At 36.2% G+C, this 19,296-nt stretch overlaps 1 protein-coding gene across 1 annotated transcript; it reads left to right on the plus strand.

Moving 5' to 3' along the window:
- Positions 1–343: 343 nt before the first annotated feature.
- Positions 344–18,982, plus strand: acadvl (acyl-CoA dehydrogenase very long chain). The gene is made up of 21 exons (XM_087788543.1): positions 344–448; positions 636–726; positions 826–883; positions 1,244–1,312; positions 2,988–3,060; positions 3,145–3,209; positions 3,282–3,416; positions 5,257–5,401; positions 6,975–7,104; positions 7,176–7,301; positions 7,365–7,563; positions 10,547–10,651; positions 10,775–10,861; positions 11,015–11,077; positions 14,539–14,640; positions 14,711–14,808; positions 16,006–16,078; positions 16,193–16,265; positions 16,335–16,407; positions 18,080–18,155; positions 18,292–18,982. The coding sequence occupies exons 2-21, from the start codon at positions 656–658 to the stop codon at positions 18,427–18,429; spliced, it is 1,959 nt and encodes a 652-aa protein (XP_087644669.1). The 5' UTR covers positions 344–448; positions 636–655; the 3' UTR covers positions 18,430–18,982.
- The last annotated feature ends 314 nt before the right edge of the window (positions 18,983–19,296 follow it).

The raw sequence follows: 19,296 nt of genomic DNA on the forward strand, positions 1-19,296 counted from the left end.
GACTACTAATATTTACAGCGTCCACCTTAAAGCTAACGCACAGCAGTGAAGTAAAACTGCTGAATCAGGTTAAATTTGCTTAATCAACAAGTTTATAATGTATTTATTTATTGCCAGGGACAACCATGTAGGCAGAGAGCCCTTTAATTATTTTAAAATAAAAAATCGGATGACAGCATTGCGCTTCCAAATGAGTTTATTTCTAAAATAACTTAGATAGAAATGACGTCTTTCATCTTCATCCAACTTTACTAAAAAAGCGGTTTCTTATTTCCAAAGGTGGTAGTTAAATATTTGAAAATAATAATATTAAAACGTTGATACGCGACACCAACTACAATCCCCACAAGGCATTGCGGTCAGGCCGACAAACCGGGTCCGGTGTAAGAAACGATCCATTCGAGTGGAAGGTTGACTGGTGTTCGGTCCAACAGGATAAACTTACCAGGTTAGTTTCAATAACTTCATTTTGTAACACGAATCTTAAATATAAGAAACGCATTTAAAAATAATTTGCTGTTACAAAGGCGCCCGAGTCTTGTCACGTAACAACAACCGGATGTCAACTCGAGTTTTATTTTTAAATCGTTGATACAATTTATCTCTTATTTACTGTTTGTATTGTATTTTTAAAGATTTAATTCCAGCTAAAAAGATGCTGCTTCGTAAGGTGAGCCAGTCTGCCCTCAATGGCACAATTCTGAGGTTTCCTTCGGCGATGTCTGGGTAAGTCTGTCCAAAAATACACTATTTAAAAGAAAAAAGAAGGTAAACTTGTGTAAAGATGCGGTAAAATAATAACACTATTCGTGGATGTTCTTGTAGAGGTCAACGCCAGACTGTCGCCGTCAACAACCGTCTGTACGCGAGTCATTCTGCTCAGGTACGATCGTCTGACAACATCATGTTTACAGTTCATCTTAGTGTACGTTTGCCTCGATTTATGGTCAATTCTAGTTGCTACTGTTATGACACGACCCCCCCCTCCTACTAAATGTAGGTGAAAGTTCAGTGGTCACATGACCCAGACGTGAAGGTGACACACTTCTGTAAATACAGCTGTAAAGTTATTTTTCAACGACTACAATTTCTGTCTTCAGAATTCTAGATCCTACATTAGTGTTTTGTCACTCTGTCACCATTTTAAATGAGATGTTATTGTCCAGACCAACATGTCTCCATTGTTGACCCGGTGAAAGATATTTATAGAAGACACTTGTGCTGAACCGTCTCTCCTGTGCAGGCGGTTCTGGACAAACCAGCAGCCGTGGCGACCAAGTCTGCTGCTTCTGCGGAGCCTGCGACTGCTGCAGTACGTGTCGGATCCACACACCTGTGTCACACCTGTGTCACACCTTTAGAAAAGTCTTATGCTGTGTCTCAAATCACATACTTCTCTTAGTATACTAGAAGTTAGTATGCATCAGGATAGTGTACGTACTAACTAGTAACTAATTCTCAACAGATAGTATGTCTCAAATCACATACTTCTCTTAGTATGCTAGAAGTAAGTATGCATCAGGATAGTGTACGTACTAACTAGTAACTAATCCTCCACAGATAGTATGTCTCAAATCACATACTTCTCTTAGTATGCTAGAAGTAAGTATGCATCAGGATAGTGTACGTACTAACTAGTAACTAATCCTCCACAGATAGTATGTCTCAAATCACATACTTCTCTTAGTATACTAGAAGTTAGTATGCATCAGGATAGTGTACGTACTAACTAGTAACTAATTCTCAACAGATAGTATGTCTCAAATCACATACTTCTCTTAGTATACTAGAAGTTAGTATGCATCAGGATAGTGTACGTACTAACTAGTAACTAATTCTCCACAGATAGTATGTCTCAAATCACATACTTCTCTTAGTATACTAGAAGTTAGTATGCATCAGGATAGTGTACGTACTAACTAGTAACTAATCCTCCACAGATAGTATGTCTCAAATCACATACTTCTCTTAGTATACTAGAAGTTAGTATGCATCAGGATAGTGTACGTACTAACTAGTAACTAATTCTCAACAGATAGTATGTCTCAAATCACATACTTCTCTTAGTATACTAGAAGTTAGTATCATCAGGATAGTGTACGTACTAACTAGTAACTAATCCTCCACAGATAGTATGTCTCAAATCACATACTTCTCTTAGTATACTAGAAGTTAGTATGCATCAGGATAGTGTACGTACTAACTAGTAACTAATCCTCCACAGATAGTATGTCTCAAATCACATACTTCTCTTAGTATACTAGAAGTTAGTATGCATCAGGATAGTGTACGTACTAACTAGTAACTAATTCTCAACAGATAGTATGTCTCAAATCACATACTTCTCTTAGTATGCTAGAAGTAAGTATGCATCAGGATAGTGTACGTACTAACTAGTAACTAATCCTCCACAGATAGTATGTCTCAAATCACATACTTCTCTTAGTATACTAGAAGTTAGTATGCATCAGGATAGTGTACGTACTAACTAGTAACTAATTCTCAACAGATAGTATGTCTCAAATCACATACTTCTCTTAGTATGCTAGAAGTTAGTATCATCAGGATAGTGTACGTACTAACTAGTAACTAATTCTCCACAGATAGTATGTCTCAAATCAAACTCTGCTGCTACGTACTAACAGGAAATGATGCGAAAGCTTCTTCTTCTACTACTATTTAATGATGCTGTTTGAACGCTAGCGAAACCTGCTGGCAGCACGTTTTGCAAGTTTGGAAAAACGTAACTTTCGTTTACTAAGATGGAGCCGTTTAGTGTAGAAAGTGTCCATCGATCCATACTCAGTTTTGTGGGCGTTTTAGCGACAATTTAGTGTGTATGGAGCACTACATTCACATACTAAGAATTGAGACGCACTTACGCACTAAAAATACTAACTATGAGTACGCTAGTATGCGATTTGAGACACATCATTAGAGACATTATTTTTACTAACTATTTTACTTTGATTTTTTTTTGTTGGCAGGAATCAAAATCATTTGCTGTGAATATGTTCAAGGGACAGATCGCTACAGCCCAGGTGTTCCCCTACCCTTCAGGTACTCAAGTCCACATCCTCAAAGACCCTTTTAAAGAAGTCTTGGTAAAAACTCACCGGTGTGTCTTTTGTGTGTGTTGTGTAGTGATGAACGAGGAGCAGGAGCAGTTTCTTCAAATGCTTGTTCCCCCGGTCTGCAAGTTCTTCGAGGTAAACTGGAGTTGAGACCGAGTCGACTCGAGTCACAGTTTCTTCAACTCGATTCCTGCCGTCCGTCTGCAGGAAGTCAACGATGCAGCCAAGAACGACGCTCTGGAGAAGGTGGAGGATAAAACCATGGAGGGCTTGAAAGAAATGGGTGCCTTCGGACTGCAGGTTCCATCCGACCTCTCTGGCCTCGGCCTGTCCAACACTCAGGTGCGTCCACGACCTGATGACAGAGATGAAAGTGTATATCGTATTTTCTGGACTATAAGTGTCTCCGGAGCACAAGTCGCTCCAGACATAAAATGCATAATAAAGAAGGAACAAACATATATAAGTCGCACTGGAGTATAAGTCGCTCTTTTATGCTAAATGTATTTGATAAAATCCAACACCAAGAACAGACATGTGATCTTGAAAGACAATTTAAAATAAAACTAGAGGCAACAACAGAATAATGTTACGTTACATGAAGTGAGAACCTGGTATGTTAACATAACATATGAAGAGTTATTCAGAGAACTATAGCATAATAACTAACAAGTTTACCAAACCATCCGTGTAACTCCAAATAACTCTTCATCCTCGTGTCACTTTTAAACAACTAACTAACTCCGGAGGTAGAAGATGCTTCCTCTTCTACGTGGAAATGATCAACACAGGCCTAGAGCGCCCTCTTGTGGTTTAGTGTGAAAATAACATATAAGTCGCACCCTCGGCCAAACTATGAAAAAAACTGCGACTTATAGTCCGATATAGATATATATATCTATATATATTCAAAATGTATTCAAAACGAATGCCTCAAAGGTTTGACAAATATGTAACTGTATGCGTAACTCGTTTATGGACGTCACATTTAAAGAAGTATAGATTTAATTTCAATATACAAATATGCTGTCGTGCCCGAACTGGATTGACGAGGCTTAACTCAAGTCATACATTTGTAATTTAAAAATAAATACCTCAATATACATATTTATATCTCAAAAACCAACGGGAGCATCAGACAAATCGGCTTTTCTTCACACACTGGATGTGTGCATCAATTCAACGACACATTTGTAAAGCCGTTCACGCATTCGTGGATCACACTTTTTTTTAAAAACCTTTTCATGAATTTGTGATAGTTTTGAAACCATAATGGCAGCATATGACTAAAGAGGAAATTACAGAGATAAAACATTTTGTTTATAAAAGGTCCGAAGTTGTTTAATAAGCTTTATTTTTGTACCTTTTATTGAGATGTCCTTCTAATGTTTTTTTTCGAGCATTTTAACACCGCTAGAATGACGTCGTCCGTATCAAATCCTTATTCATTATTGGTCCATAAAGTAAGTAAGTAATATATTTATTTATATATCGCTTTTCGAGACCAGGGTCACAAAGCGCTTAGACAATCAAAACAATACTCAAAAAAGTACTTACTTTAAAGATCAAGATAATACTGAGCACAACACAGGAGTTCGAGAAATTCAAGGAAAAGCCTGAACAAATAGAAACGTCTTAAGATGTTTCTTAAAGGAGTCAGTAGATCCATCAAGAGCAAAGAGAGAGAAGATCGTTCCAAAGCTTAGGAGCAACAGCCTGAAAAGATTTCTCTCCTCTGGTCCTGAGCCGGGTGCGAGGAACCATTAGTAGATTCTGATCCACAGACCTCAGAGCCCGAGCTGGGGTGTAAGGCTGGATCAGATCAGTGATGTAAGGAGGAGCCTGACCATGAATAGATCTGAAAGTAAGAACCAGAATTTTAAAGTTGATCCTGAAAGAAACTGGAAGCCAGTAAAGAGTTTTAAGGATCGGAGAAATGTGAGTTCTCCTACTTGAGCGGGTCAGAATTCTCGCTGCAGAGTTCTGAATCAACTGCAGGCGAGACAGATTCTTCTTGTTAAGACATGAAAACAAACTGTTACAATAGTCCAGACGAGAAGAAACAAACGCATGGATTACAAGCTCCAGATCATATTCCGATAACATTTTCCTATATAAAGGACATTGTTTAGACCAGAGTTTTTCGGACGAGCCACTTCAATGACGCTCGTGTTCTTCGTAGTACGCTCGCCTGGTGGAGATCGTTGGGAGTCACGACCTGGGCGTCGGAATCACTCTCGGCGCTCACCAGTCCATCGGCTTCAAGGGAATCCTGCTCTTCGGTAATCGCGCTCAGAAGGAGAAGTACCTGCCCAAGTTAGCCACAGGTGAGTGGTTGCATGTCCTGGTGGACGATATATTAGTTTATATTGTGGTATTATTGGAGAGACTGTATGCTTTTTATTGGGCTGTTAACGATTGACAATTTCTAAATTGTTGTTTTTGATACTCGAACTTTTGATACTTTTGACAATTTGACACAGGAAACAAGAAAACAGACGAAGAGGAACTTTAAAATATGACCTGTAAAGATCTTGCGGTGGTTAAAATATCGATTATGACAATATTATTATTCCCTATTCTATTAAAAAAATAGAAATAACATTTTATTTTAATTCACAGTTATTTAATGGTTTATATTTCACTAGTGTGTGTGTATAAAAGACAATCATTCTATGTTTTATTTTACAATTAACACTCAAATATTTACGTTTATTCAATTGTGTGGTGCAGTTAAACCTCCGGCCACTAGTTGGCAACATTCGACATTTCCTCCGTGACACAGTAACCACAAAACCGGGGAAATGGCAGCAATGAGTGAAAAGACAAGTGCTGTGTCTCAAATCACATACTAGCGTACTCAAAGTTAGTATTTTTAGTGCGTTAGAAGTCTCAATTCTTAGTATGCGAAATTTAGTGCGCCATGCACACTTAATTGGCGTACTAACACGCCCACAAAACTGAGCATGGTTCGATGGACACTAACCGCCCTAAACAGCTGCCATCTTAGTGACGTTTTTACGTCATATATATATGCATATATATTCATATACTTACAGGTGTATTTTCAGCAGCAGTAGAAGGATGACACGTCTTCTGCTGATACCAGCTTAAATATCTCGCTATTATTTCGATTCTCATATTTTTTCTTTGTTTCTTTTTCCAAACTTGCAAAACGTGCTGCCAGCAGGTGTCGCTAGTGTTCAAACATCTGGTTAAAACATTGTTAAATAGAAGTAGAAGAAGAAGCTGTCGCGTCATTTCCTGTTAGTGTGTAGCAGCAGAGTTTGATTTGAGACATACTATCTGTGGAGAATTTGCATACTAGTTAGTATGTACACTATCCTGATGCATACTAACTTCTAGCATACTAAGAGTAGTATGTGATTTGAGACACAGCAAAGGAAACACCAGAGTCCTGCAGCTTTTAAAGCTGATGTTTGGACTCATTTTGTCTTTAAAACAAAGTTTAAAGTGAAAAAATGAAACACTGACAGATACTGGATATTACATGTTGCTCCAGGTTGTTTGTGTTAAAGCTCTTCATTGTTTATATAAGTTTACATTTGTTGTTTGTGTTTTGAGAAACACTTTCCTACAAACACTTTAACATTTGATTAGAGAAAGTATTTATTTCTTTGTTGTAAAAGCCAGAAAAGGAGTTGTATTGTTAAAGAAAAATCACAATATATAGCAATATAAATCGTATCGTCATAGATGGATAGATGGATGCGTATCGTATCTGCAGGTTCTTGCCAATGCACAGCCCTAATAAAGATGTACAAAGTTGTTATTCCAACGTATCATTGAAGATAAATACTTTATTCAACTTTCTTTCTTGTGATCCACACAATTCAATCATGAGGTACAACAAAATAAATAAACACTCTTCTCATCCAGGCGAAGATATCGCTGCCTTCTGCCTGACGGAGCCGGCCAGCGGTTCGGACGCCGCCTCCATCAAAACCACAGCAGTCCAGTCCGAATGCGGGAAGTTCTTCACTCTCAGCGGCAGCAAGATCTGGATCAGGTTCCAGCCTTTTTTCTCCTCGTGATTCTAACGAGTCGACATGTCCTCACGTCTTCATCCATCATCTCCAGCAACGGAGGTCTGGCCGAGATATTCACGGTGTTTGCGAAGACGCCCATGAAGGATCCGAAGACGGGCGAGATGAAGGACAAGATCACGGCGTTCATCGTGGAGAGGAGCTTCGGAGGAGTGACCAGGTAAGTCGGACGTCGTCGGACGAGGTGGAGGGCTTCGCTTGACCCGCTCTGGTTGTGTGTCAGCGGCCCGCCGGAGAAGAAGATGGGCATCAAAGCGTCCAACACCGCCGAGGTCTACTTCGATAACGTCCGCGTCCCGGCCGACTGCGTGCTGGGCGAGGTGGGAGGAGGATTCAAGGTGGCCATGAACATCCTGAACAACGGGCGCTTCGGCATGGCGGCCGCGCTGTCGGGCACCATGAAGGGAGCCATCACCAAAGCTGTGAGTGAAGCCTTGAATGACTTGGATTTAAAGTTAGATTTCGCTACGTCTGTTTCATTAGAACATGTTTTAGAAGTTGTATTACTAAAATATTTGAGAAAAAAAATGTATTACTAAAATATTTGATAAATAAAAAAAATTGTATTACTTAAATATTTGAGAAAAAAAAATGTATTACTAAAATATTTGAGAAAAAAAAATGTATTACTAAAATATTTGAGAAAAAAAAAATTGTATTACTTAAATATTTGAGAAAAAAAAATGTATTACTAGAATATTTGAGAAAAAAAAAATTGTATTACTTAAATATTTGAGAAAAAAAATTTTATTACTAGAATATTTGAGAAAAAAAAAATTGTATTACTAAAATATTTGAGAAAAAAAAAAATAGTATTACTTAAATATTTGAGAAAAAAAATGTATTACTAAAATATTTGAGAAAAAAAAAATTGTATTACTTAAATATTTGAGAAAAAAAAATTTATTACTAGAATATTTGAGAAAAAAAAAATGTATTACTTAAATATTTGAGAAAAAAAATGTATTACTAAAATATTTGAGAAAAAAAAAATTGTATTACTTAAATATTTGAGAAAAAAAAATGTATTACTAAAATATTTGAGAAAAAAAAATTGTATTACTTAAATATTTGAGAAAAAAAAATGTATTACTAAAATATTTGAGAAAAAAAATTGTATTACTTAAATATTTGAGAAAAAAAAAATTGTATTACTTAAATATTTGAGAAAAAAAAAGTATTACTAAAATATTTGAGAAAAAAAAAAATTGTATTACTTAAATATTTGAGAAAAAAAAATGTATTACTAAAATATTTGAGAAAAAAAAAAATTGTATTACTTAAATATTTGAGAAAAAAAAATGTATTACTAAAATATTTGAGAAAAAAAATTGTATTACTTAAATATTTGAGAAAAAAAAAATTGTATTACTTAAATATTTGAGAAAAAAAAAATTGTATTACTTAAATATTTGAGAAAAAAAAATGTATTACTTAAATATTTGAGAAAAAAAATGTATTACTAAAATATTTGAGAAAAAAAAATGTATTAAAGATTTGAGAAAAAAAATTGTATTACTTAAATATTTGAGGAAAAAAAAGAAATTGTATTACTTAAATATTTGAGAAAAAAATTGTATTACTTAAATATTTGAGAAAAAAATAGTATTACTTAAATATTTAGGAAAAAAGAAATTGTATTACTTAAATATTTGAGGAAAAAAAATTGTATTACTTAAATATTTGAGAAAAAAAAATTGTATTACTTCAATATTTGAGAAAAAAAAATTGTATTACTTAAATATTTGAGGAAAAAAAATTGTATTACTTAAATATTTGAGAAAAAAAATGGTATTACTTAAATATTTGAGAAAAAAAAATTGATTACTTAAATATTTGAGAAAAAAAAATGGTATTACTTAAATATTTGAGAAAAAAAATTGATTACTTAAATATTTGAGAAAAAAATGGTATTACTTAAATATTTGAGAAAAAAAAATTGTATTACTTAAATATTTGAGAAAAAAAAATTGTATTACTTAAATATTTGAGAAAAAAAAATGGTATTACTTAAATATTTGAGAAAAAAAATGGTATTACTTAAATATTTGAGAAAAAAAAAGTATTACTAAAATATTTGAGAAAAAAAAAATTGTATTACTTATATATTTGAGAAAAAAAAATGTATTACTAAAATATTTGAGAAAAAAAATAGTATTACTTGAATATTTGAGAAAAAAAAATTGTATTACTTGAATATTTGAGAAAAACAAATTGTATTACTTAAATATTTGAGAAAAAAAATGTATGACTAAAATATTTGAGAAAAAAAATAGTATTACTTAAATATTTGAGAAAAAAAAATGTATTACTAGAATATTTGAGAAAAAAAATTGTATTACTTAAATATTTGAGAAAAAAAAATAGTATTACTTGAATATTTGAGAAAAAAAAATTGTATTACTTGAATATTTGAGAAAAACAAATTGTATTAATTAAATATTTGAGAAGGGTTTAAAAAGTTAATAAAAAATGTAATTGTATAAAAAAATGAATACAAAGCAAATGCATGAAAAATGTAAAGATGCAAGAAGGAAAATAAGTTTCTTGAAAAAAAAAAAAAAAAAAATTTATTTAAATTCTTATGTATAAGGGAAGAGTTTAGGGTTAAAAATGAATTAAACATTAAATTATAGTAAAAATTATAAAGTGAAAAATATAAAGAAGATGCTACAATAAAACCTTCTTGAAAATTTAAAAAACAAGAAAAAAATAATTTACAAGAAATACTTGACCCTTGTGTTATCTCAGGGTCAAGGTGGCCCAAAGGCCGAAAACAAATGTGTTTGTGGTATCCTCTGTGTTGTCTCTGGGTGAAGGTGAGAGAATGGGTTTGTGCTTCGGTCCAGGTTTTATTTAGGATTAGAAAATTAGAATTAGAAATTTTTTATAATTCTTAAGAATATGCTAAATTAAAACGCTATTTAAAAAGAATTACATTTTTTTTTTAATTCTTATGTTTTAGTCAAATGCTTAGGGTTTTGTTAAAAAAAACAATCAGGAAATAAATATATAATTAAAAAGAAATGTAAACAATTGAATCATGTGTTTTGGCTACAGTCGGGCCCTGGTACAGATTTTTGGAATTGAATAAAAAATGAAATGATTTAAAAAATAATTAGAATTAAATAGATTCAATTAAATTACAAAATATAAAGAAGATGCTAAATTAAAACGTTGCTGAAAAATGTTTAAATAAATGAAAGAAATTTAATTTAGTTTGTATTAGAAAGAAATAATGAGTGAATAAATGTGTTTCACGAAACCATTGTCTTTTAAACTCTAGTTATAGCACGAGTGGATCAGAGTTTCTGGTCTTTTACTTTGAGAGTTGGATGAAAAATCCTGATGAATTAACAAAGATCTCACCGAGCGAGAATAAGTGTGATGCTGGTCTCTCTGCAGGTGGATCACGCCGCCAACAGAACCCAGTTCGGCAGCAAGATCAGCAACTACGGAGCCATCCAGGAGAAGTTGTCTCGCATGGCGATGCTGCATTACGTCACTGAGGTGAGACTCCATGCATCCCTTGTATGACAAGTTCTAATGTGTGTGTTTTATGTGATTCATGTGTGTTTACCTTCACAACCTTTAATATTGTTTTTAACGGCTGGTTTTGATTCTCTCCTCCAGTCGATGGCCTATATGATCAGCGGCAACATGGACAGCGGAGCGTCCGAGTTCCAAATCGAAGCAGCCATCAGCAAGATATTTGCCTCCGTAAGACTCTTTTAAACATTTGAATGGTTGAAGCTTCAGGGCTTCTGAGCGATCGGTGGTCGTTTGCTGCAGCCAGAGGAACGTTGGTTCAGCCTGGAGGGGTTTGTTTCTTGTTCGGCTTCCATGTAATCCGCTCGTTTAATCCGCACACAGGAAGCGGCCTGGCTGGTGACGGACGAGTGTATCCAGGTGATGGGCGGCATGGGCTACATGAAGGTGAGTCCAAGGTCGAGTGAATAGCTTTGAATCCTTCGGGGCTCTCGTGCTCCCATAGACCTGATGCAGGAGGAATCAAATGTTGACCCCAAAATATCATCAACTATAAATGAATATCTGATCTTATGAGCCAAAGCTTGTTGTCTCTGCTCCTTCCTGGACGTCTTCATCTTACGTATCCGTTAAGAAAGTAAATGGCAAATAAATCTGCTGCAAGAAACTTGAAAGGTATATAATAATACAAAGTATAATAAAAGGTTCAGTAACAAAATGTTGGGTTAAGATAAATGATGTTTTCATGTGAACAGATACTGAATATTATATTGTTTCTAGTCGTGACTTCAATCCAAACGGGCTCAAAAACCAATATTTAATGACATGACATATGATGACATATGATATTTGAATGACAGAATGTGTTTATCTGCTGTAAACGTTGACTATTTAGACTCGTCAGAATCTTGCAGTGAGTCGACCACGTATTATTGTTTTCTTTCCACAAATGGTTCTTTAAAAATTGTGAAGATAAAACAATTTAGCAAAAACTTAGAACATGTTTAAATGTTTACTTTTAATATTTATTTAACTTCAAGAAAGAGAGCTACAAAACGCTTAAATAATTCCAGGAGATATAAAAAAATATATATATATATTATACATCTTCCTTAAACGATGAAATCACAACTTGTCGGTAATTTACCTGTTGGTTTGTTCTTTTGTTGTGAAGAAATGTTACTACAAACGTGACCGAAACACACTTTATTGATTCCTGTCGTCACAATGTTTTAAAAAAATGTAGTTAAACCTGGAAAATATACAAACTGCATGTTGATTCACAATATCACCAACAGACATTCATCTCCAATTTTGTAACAGGAACATGTTTTTTGGATTCATTGAAATAGAATAAATAAATAAAATATAACATAATCAAATGAGCGACTATTACATTAATGTTGGTACATAAATACAATAATTAAAAATGACAAAAAATAACATGTTAGTGATACAATCTGCCTGAAGATGGCAGTTTAAATCAATTCAAATCATCTTAATAAATAAGCATTTTTCTTCTTAAACTCTCCTTTAAGTTGTCGGCTCAGGTCGTGTACGTTTGATGTGTCGTTGGGGAGCTGCTTAGACGGGCGGAGACCCGTGGACCTGCAGGAGTAGAGACGGGGAATGTTTGCTGTGGGTTTTTCAGTGGTTTATTAGAATCACTTAAAACACTTAAATGAAATCCTTTGGATCCAATGTTCAACCCTTGAGATCATTTGGATGATCTTGATGCACAGTAGCTTCAAAATGTAAGTGTGTGAACCTGTTGTTTCGTGCATTTGTAAAAATGACAAATAAATATATTGTTGAGTGTAAATTAAAAAAAATAAAAACAACAACAAAATAAAACAGTACCCACAAAACTACAAAACAATAACAATTAAAAGATCCAGTCAAACACTTGCACACAAAAGAAAACTATAACATTTTAGGAGTCCATTCTTTGTGCCGAAATATAGTCCAAGAAAGGCTGCAGTATCTGTCGAAACTTGTCCGCTTTCCCTGTCCGTTCGTAGCCGATCGCCTCCATATAGAGTCTTTGAAGTTCCATAAACCACATATCAGAACTAGGAGGTACTTTTTCGTCCCAACACTGAAGAAAATGATTTTTCTCTAAAACCATTCCATACAAATTGCCCTTATCTCAGAATCCTTTAAATGTTCAGGTGTTGGTGAACGCTCCACAATGGCTGTCCTGGGATCAGGAGCCAAAATTCTCCCCAAAACTGCAGAATAAATATGAAATATTTCTTCCCAAAACATAGTCGGTCTTCAGCAGAAGAAAAACTTCTTCACTGATTGTTTGCATTTGACGCAAAGGTTTTAAATATTGTTAATAGAGTTTACTTTGCCAGTTAGTTTTAGATTTAAACGATGCTATTTAATCTTTTTAAATCAGTCCTGCTCAAAAGATCATCTTCACTCATCAGTCACTCTTTGAACGATGGTTTACAAGGATTACTGGCTTCAAAAGCAAACAAGAAACGAGTCACTTTCTCTTTGTTTTCAAGCTGTTGAGGCTCTGATGTCATGTTTGCGATCGAAACACTGGTTTTTAATTCCTCATGTAAACCCCGTCCCGGGAGCGACTCTTGGTTTATTTTGATGCTTGTAATATAACAAATCTTTAACTTAATTTGAACAAGGCTTGTGTGACGAGTGTCATCTTGTCTGTTCCTGCACAGACGTGGAGATGATGGTGAAAAGTTGTCGGGAATTAAACTTCTCTTAGCACTGCAGAAAACTGACCAGAAACTGTTTCCTTCAACTGAGAAAAATCTCTAAATTTAGGAAAATGTTGTCACAACATGATCTGGATTATATTATGAATATTATAATCCATGCGTTTGTTTCTTCTCGTTTAGACTATTGTAACAGTTTGTTTTCATGTCTAAAGAAGAAGGATGTGTCTCGCCTGCAGTTGATATAAAACTCTGCAGCAGAATTCTGAGCCGCTCTAGTAGAAGTAAGAGTAAACTTTGATCTTCAACACTAACGTTGATGGGACGGACGGACGGGAAACGGTCGATGAGTCACATCTTTGTTAATAGCTGATAACGTACGAACAAATATTGTTAAACACTGATTAAAAGCGCTTGATTATGAACAAAGTTGAAGAATGAAGTAAAAAAAAAATGACCTTGTATATATATATTATAATATATAATATATATTTGAAAATGGATTTCAATTGTCTCTTGTTCAACACCAGAGAAAACTGACCAGAAACTGTTTCCTTCAACTGAGAAAAATCTCTAAACTTAGTAAAATGTTGTCACAACATGATCTGGATCTTGTAATCCATGTGTTTGTTTCTTCTCGTCTGGACTATTGTAACATTTTGTTTTCATGTCTAAACAAGAAGGATGTGTCTCGCCTGCAGTTGATACAAAACTCTGCAGCGAGAATTCTGAGCTGCTCTAGTAGAAGAACTCACATTTCTATGATCCTTAAAACTCTTCACTGGCTGCCAGTTTCTTTCAGGATCATTTTAAAATTCTGATAAGATCTGATCCAGACTTACACCCCAGCTCGGGCTCTGAGGTCTGTGGATCAGAATCTACTTATGGTTCCACGCACACGGCTCAGGACCAGAGGAGAGAAATCTTTTCAGGCTGTTGCTCCTAAGCTTTGGAACGATCTTCCTCTGTGTTTGATGATCTACTGACTCCTTCAAGAAACATCTGTGTTTGATGATCTACTGACTCCTTCAAGAAACATCTGTGTTTGATGATCTACTGACTCCTTTAAGAAACATCTTAAGACGTTTTTATTTGTTCAGGCTTTTCCTTGACTTTCTGGAGCTCCTGTTGTGTTATCAGTTTTATATTGACCTTTTAAGTATATACTTTATTGAATATTGTTTGAATGATGTAATGAACAAATGTTTCTCTTCTGTGCAGGACTCTGGAATAGAACGAGTCATGAGGGATCTGAGGATCTTCAGAATCTTTGAGGGCACCAACGACATCCTCAGGCTGTTTGTCGCACTCAATGGCTTCCAGGTGATCATTCAAGTTCTCGTGTTAAGGTCCGTGTGTGGCAGGTTTTAAAGACCATGTTCTTCTGCTGCAGAATGCTGGCAACAACCTGAAGACCCTGAAGAAGGCTCTGAGCAACCCACTGGGCAACGCTGGACTGTTGGCAGGAGAGCTCAGCAAGAGAGCCAAGAGGTAACTGGACTTCTTCAGGGTCGTTCTTTTCCTCGGTTCTAGAGTATGTTAATATATGTGTAGTACTGTCGAGTACTTGACTCTGGTGTTGTGATACTGTAGTAACAAAGATATATTTGCAGTATTGTGGAGTACTTGACTCTGGTGTTGTGATAGTGTAGTAACAAAGATATATTTGCAGTATTGTGGAGTACTTGACTCTGGTGTTGTGATAGTGTAGTAACAAAGATACATGTGTGGTATTGTCCAGTACTTGACTCTGGTGTTGCAGTATTTACAGACCACATGACTCTTGACGAAATCGTAACTGATTTTGTTTGTTTTGAAACCAAAATATGTCCAAACATCAGCTTTAAAAGCTGCTGGAGTCACTGTATCCTCTCGTCCTCAGTCATGGTCTTAGTCATTGTTCCTTTTGAACGTACAGGCTGCTGCCATCTAGAGGCCAGAAGTTTAATTGCAACGCACGCTGTGAATATTTGCGTGTTTCTTAAAAAAGAAGTGTAGTGTATATATATATATATATATATATATATATATATAATTACTTTATTTTAAATACACTTTATTGAACTGTAAATAATAAAATAATTTGTAATTTTATTAAACAAACGAATAAACAAACGTTCACCTAAACACACTATTAAACAAACACAAAGTTACAGGCCTGTGGATGTTTTGATACAGTATTGTGAAAACAAACGTATAGCGATATATCGCTGTATCAGTATTTTCCAACAACTTTTTTTCTATTTCATTTCTGTCCGTTTCTATTCTAAGCTGACTTTGTTTGAGAGAATGTCACGATAGAAGGAAGTTCGACCTGATGATAGTGAACGATGTGAAGCTAATATTGTTAGAATGTTCTTTCCATTAGAGCGTTGGTGTCGACCTTCATCGCACAAGGAGCGACAATCTTGTAGCAGTCTTTGTCGCCCTCCTATCAAATTGTATTTTAAATTATCTTACAATTAAATAAATACATATCACATCAAATTATTTCTTTCAGACTTGGTTCTACTGTCATTGGAAGTGTTGTCATGACATCATCTCTGTTCCTTATCTTATCCTAAACATATTTGGTCCTTAAATCAACCCGAATAATAATCTTTGACGTCGAGACGAACGTAAACCGAGAGAAGACGAAGCAACATTTAATGGTTTCAAGAGCGTTGATGTTTGTTTTGATGCTCACAGGAAGGCGGGCCTGAGCACCGGTCTGACCCTGCAGGGAAACATCCATCCAGACCTGACCCACAGTGGAGACCTGGTGCGTGTGCGCCCTCGACTCGCTACACACTAGACACACACACTCACACACTCTCTCACACACACACACACACACACACACACATTCTCACACTCTTGTCTTCCTGCTCTGCAGGCGGTCAAAGCCATCGAGCAGTTCGGAGGCGTGGTGGAAGATCTGCTGATCAAACACGGCAAGAAGATCATCGGTGAGAGACGAGCGGCTGATCCTGGGTCAGATTAGAAAGTATCAAACTTTGAAACTCTTGTGTTTCCAGACGAGCAGTTCGTGTTGAGGAGAGTCGCCGACTGTGCCATCGACCTGTACGCCATGGTGGTGGTTCTGTCCAGGTGAGATGTTCTGGTGGCTTCTCTGGGTCACACCGAGGACAAACTGATGTAGACGCGACAGGAAGTTGAGGTCGGATCAAGATCCTTCTCCTTCTTGGAGGTTCAGTTGATCCGACAGGGATCCCAGATTCCTAGTGACGGTCTGGTGAGGTCTCATGAAACGGTTTGGAGGTGAAGCCACGGTGTCATGAAACGGTTTGGAGGTGAAGCCACTGTGTCATGAAACAGTTTGGAGGTGAAGCCAATGTGTCATGAAACAGTTTGGAGGTGAAGCCAATGTGTCATGAAACAGTTTGGAGGTGAAGCCACTGTGTCATGAAACAGTTTGGAGGTGAAGCCACTGTGTCATGAAACAGTTTGGAGGTGAAGCCACTGTGTCATGAAACAGTTTGGAGGTGAAGCCACTGTGTCATGAAACAGTTTGGAGGTGAAGCCACTGTGTCATGAAACAGTTTGGAGGTGAAGCCACTGTGTCATGAAACAGTTTGGAGGTGAAGCCACTGTGTCATGAAACAGTTTGGAGGTGAAGCCACTGTGTCATGAAACGGTTTGGAGGTGAAGCCACTGTGTCATGAAACAGTTTGGAGGTGAAGCCAATGTGTCATGAAACAGTTTGGAGGTGAAGCCACTGTGTCATGAAACAGTTTGGAGGTGAAGCCACTGTGTCATGAAACAGTTTGGAGGTGAAGCCACGGTGTCATGAAACAGTTTGGAGGTGAAGCCACTGTGTCATGAAACAGTTTGGAGGTGAAGCCACTGTGTCATGAAACAGTTTGGAGGTGAAGCCACTGTGTCATGAAACCGTGGCTCACTTTAAAAGGCCAGTTACTGTGGAGATCAATGGAGAAAAATTCAAATCAAAGAATGATGAGAGAAGATCTTCACTTTATGTCTTAACCAAAGGAAATGAATCCATTGATTTTGTAAGTTTATTAAACCTTTACTAATACAACACAACTTTAGATCCACAAATGAAATGCACTGACTTTACATTAATGAAATATTGAATAATAATAATGACAGAAGAAGAACTTGTTTAAAAATAATAACGTGAGGGAAGTGTGTGTCAAGGATCGGACGTGACGTCATGCTCATTTCCATGCGTTCTACCTGCTCGGACCATAAGGTGGCGCTGTTACATTTGCTGAACCATAAACGCCATATAGAGGAAATGTTTTGTACATTCGTTTAATTGTTTATAATAATAAAAATGATAATCATTAATACTTGAAGTAAATCCATCGTCTTTCATTAGATGTTTTTGTGACTTTATTTTATTGCAATAATGAATCGAAAGGAAAATCCGACTTTTTAATTTTTTGAAATCATGTTAATTTGTGTTTATTTAATTTATATGGATTTAAATTGAGTACATTTTTACAATATATTTTGTTTATGTTGATCTGCTTTTTTATTCGTGTGGGTTTTTAGATGAAGTTAAACTTTACTGTAATTGTAAATTAATCTAAATGTGTCAATTAAATCTTTGTAGCCGCAGGACGATCGTCGTTGTCGTTTAAGGTTTATTCCATATTTTTCAACCATTTTCTCGAACTGGATTATTTAAATGAATCCGTTCTTCATTTGTTTCTCCCTCGAAGCTCTTAGTAACGATCAGATCATTTGTTACAAACTTCCTGCTTTGACTCTTTGAACCTCCTTTGTTCTTCAGAGCGTCTCGTTCCCTCAGTCAAGGTCATCCTTCAGCCCAGCACGAGAAGATGCTGTGTGAGACCTGGTGTCTGGAGGTAACACACACACACGCACACGCACCCACACCCACACACACCCACACCCACACCCACAAACACAAACACGCACACACCCACAAACACACCCACGCACACGCACACCAGCACCACACTAAGCTCCTCCTCCCCTCAGGCTCACCAGAGGGTCGTGCAGGACGTCCAGCTTCTTCGCTCTAAAGAGTCGCAGCAGATCTTCAACAACTTGAGAAACATTTCTGCAGCCGTGGTGGAGAACGGAGGCGTCGTCGCTCCTCATCCTCTGGGTTTCTAACACAACCATCACTTCATCTTTTCTTTCTCCACCGACAAACCTTTTTTTTTTAGTTTCATCTTCACACATCAGTGCTCTTCACTTCCTCTTCACTTCCTGTCCACTTCCTCTCCTGCTCGCGGTCTTTGCACAATAACGGCCGCAAACATTCTGTGAGATTTAAACTCTTCCTGGAAAGTTACGACTGAACTCGGATGGTTCGCTGCAGACGAGTCACGTGACATCATCGTCGTGAGATGAAAAGATGTCTGTGTTCGAGACGATGAAGAAGTAACGTCGTGTTTATTGTTATTAAACTTTAACTTTGATGCTGGAACTGAATGTTTGTCCAATAATCTGGATTATTATCTGGAGGTTTGACATGTTTATGTCTCACTTCATCCTCTTTCTTTGTATATATTTGTTTGGCGTCGACAAAGTTTTTCTAGCGACCGATGCCTTCGACTTTATCTTCGCAGTTTTAAAAAAAAAAAAAGTGTTGATTCAAGAAAGAATGTTGTAACAAACTGTCACGACTCTGGTACTAAGACCATTAATAAATATATTAAAACTAGTGGTTTTTTGGCTTTCAACGTGTTCTTGACCTGAGGGAGGATGACGGGTATGTTCCTTGCACTCCCCCCAATCAAAGGTGATTCTATGAGGGTTTAAGGTTTAAACCTTGATTTATCATAATTATTTCAACTTGAGTAGATTCATGACCTTGAAAAATCAAGTTTATATAGTGTGTCTGTTGTCCATATGTGTGTTTATATACACCTGTCTGTCTGTCTGTCTGTCTGTCTGTGTGTCTCCATCATCAAATCAAACTGTCTGTCTGTGTGTCTCCATCATCAAATCAAACTGTCTGTCTGTCTGTGTGTCTCC

This window comes from Callionymus lyra, chromosome 4, assembly GCF_982586985.1.
Source record: "Callionymus lyra chromosome 4, fCalLyr1.hap1.1, whole genome shotgun sequence".
NCBI classification, from domain to species: Eukaryota; Metazoa; Chordata; class Actinopteri; order Syngnathiformes; family Callionymidae; genus Callionymus; species Callionymus lyra.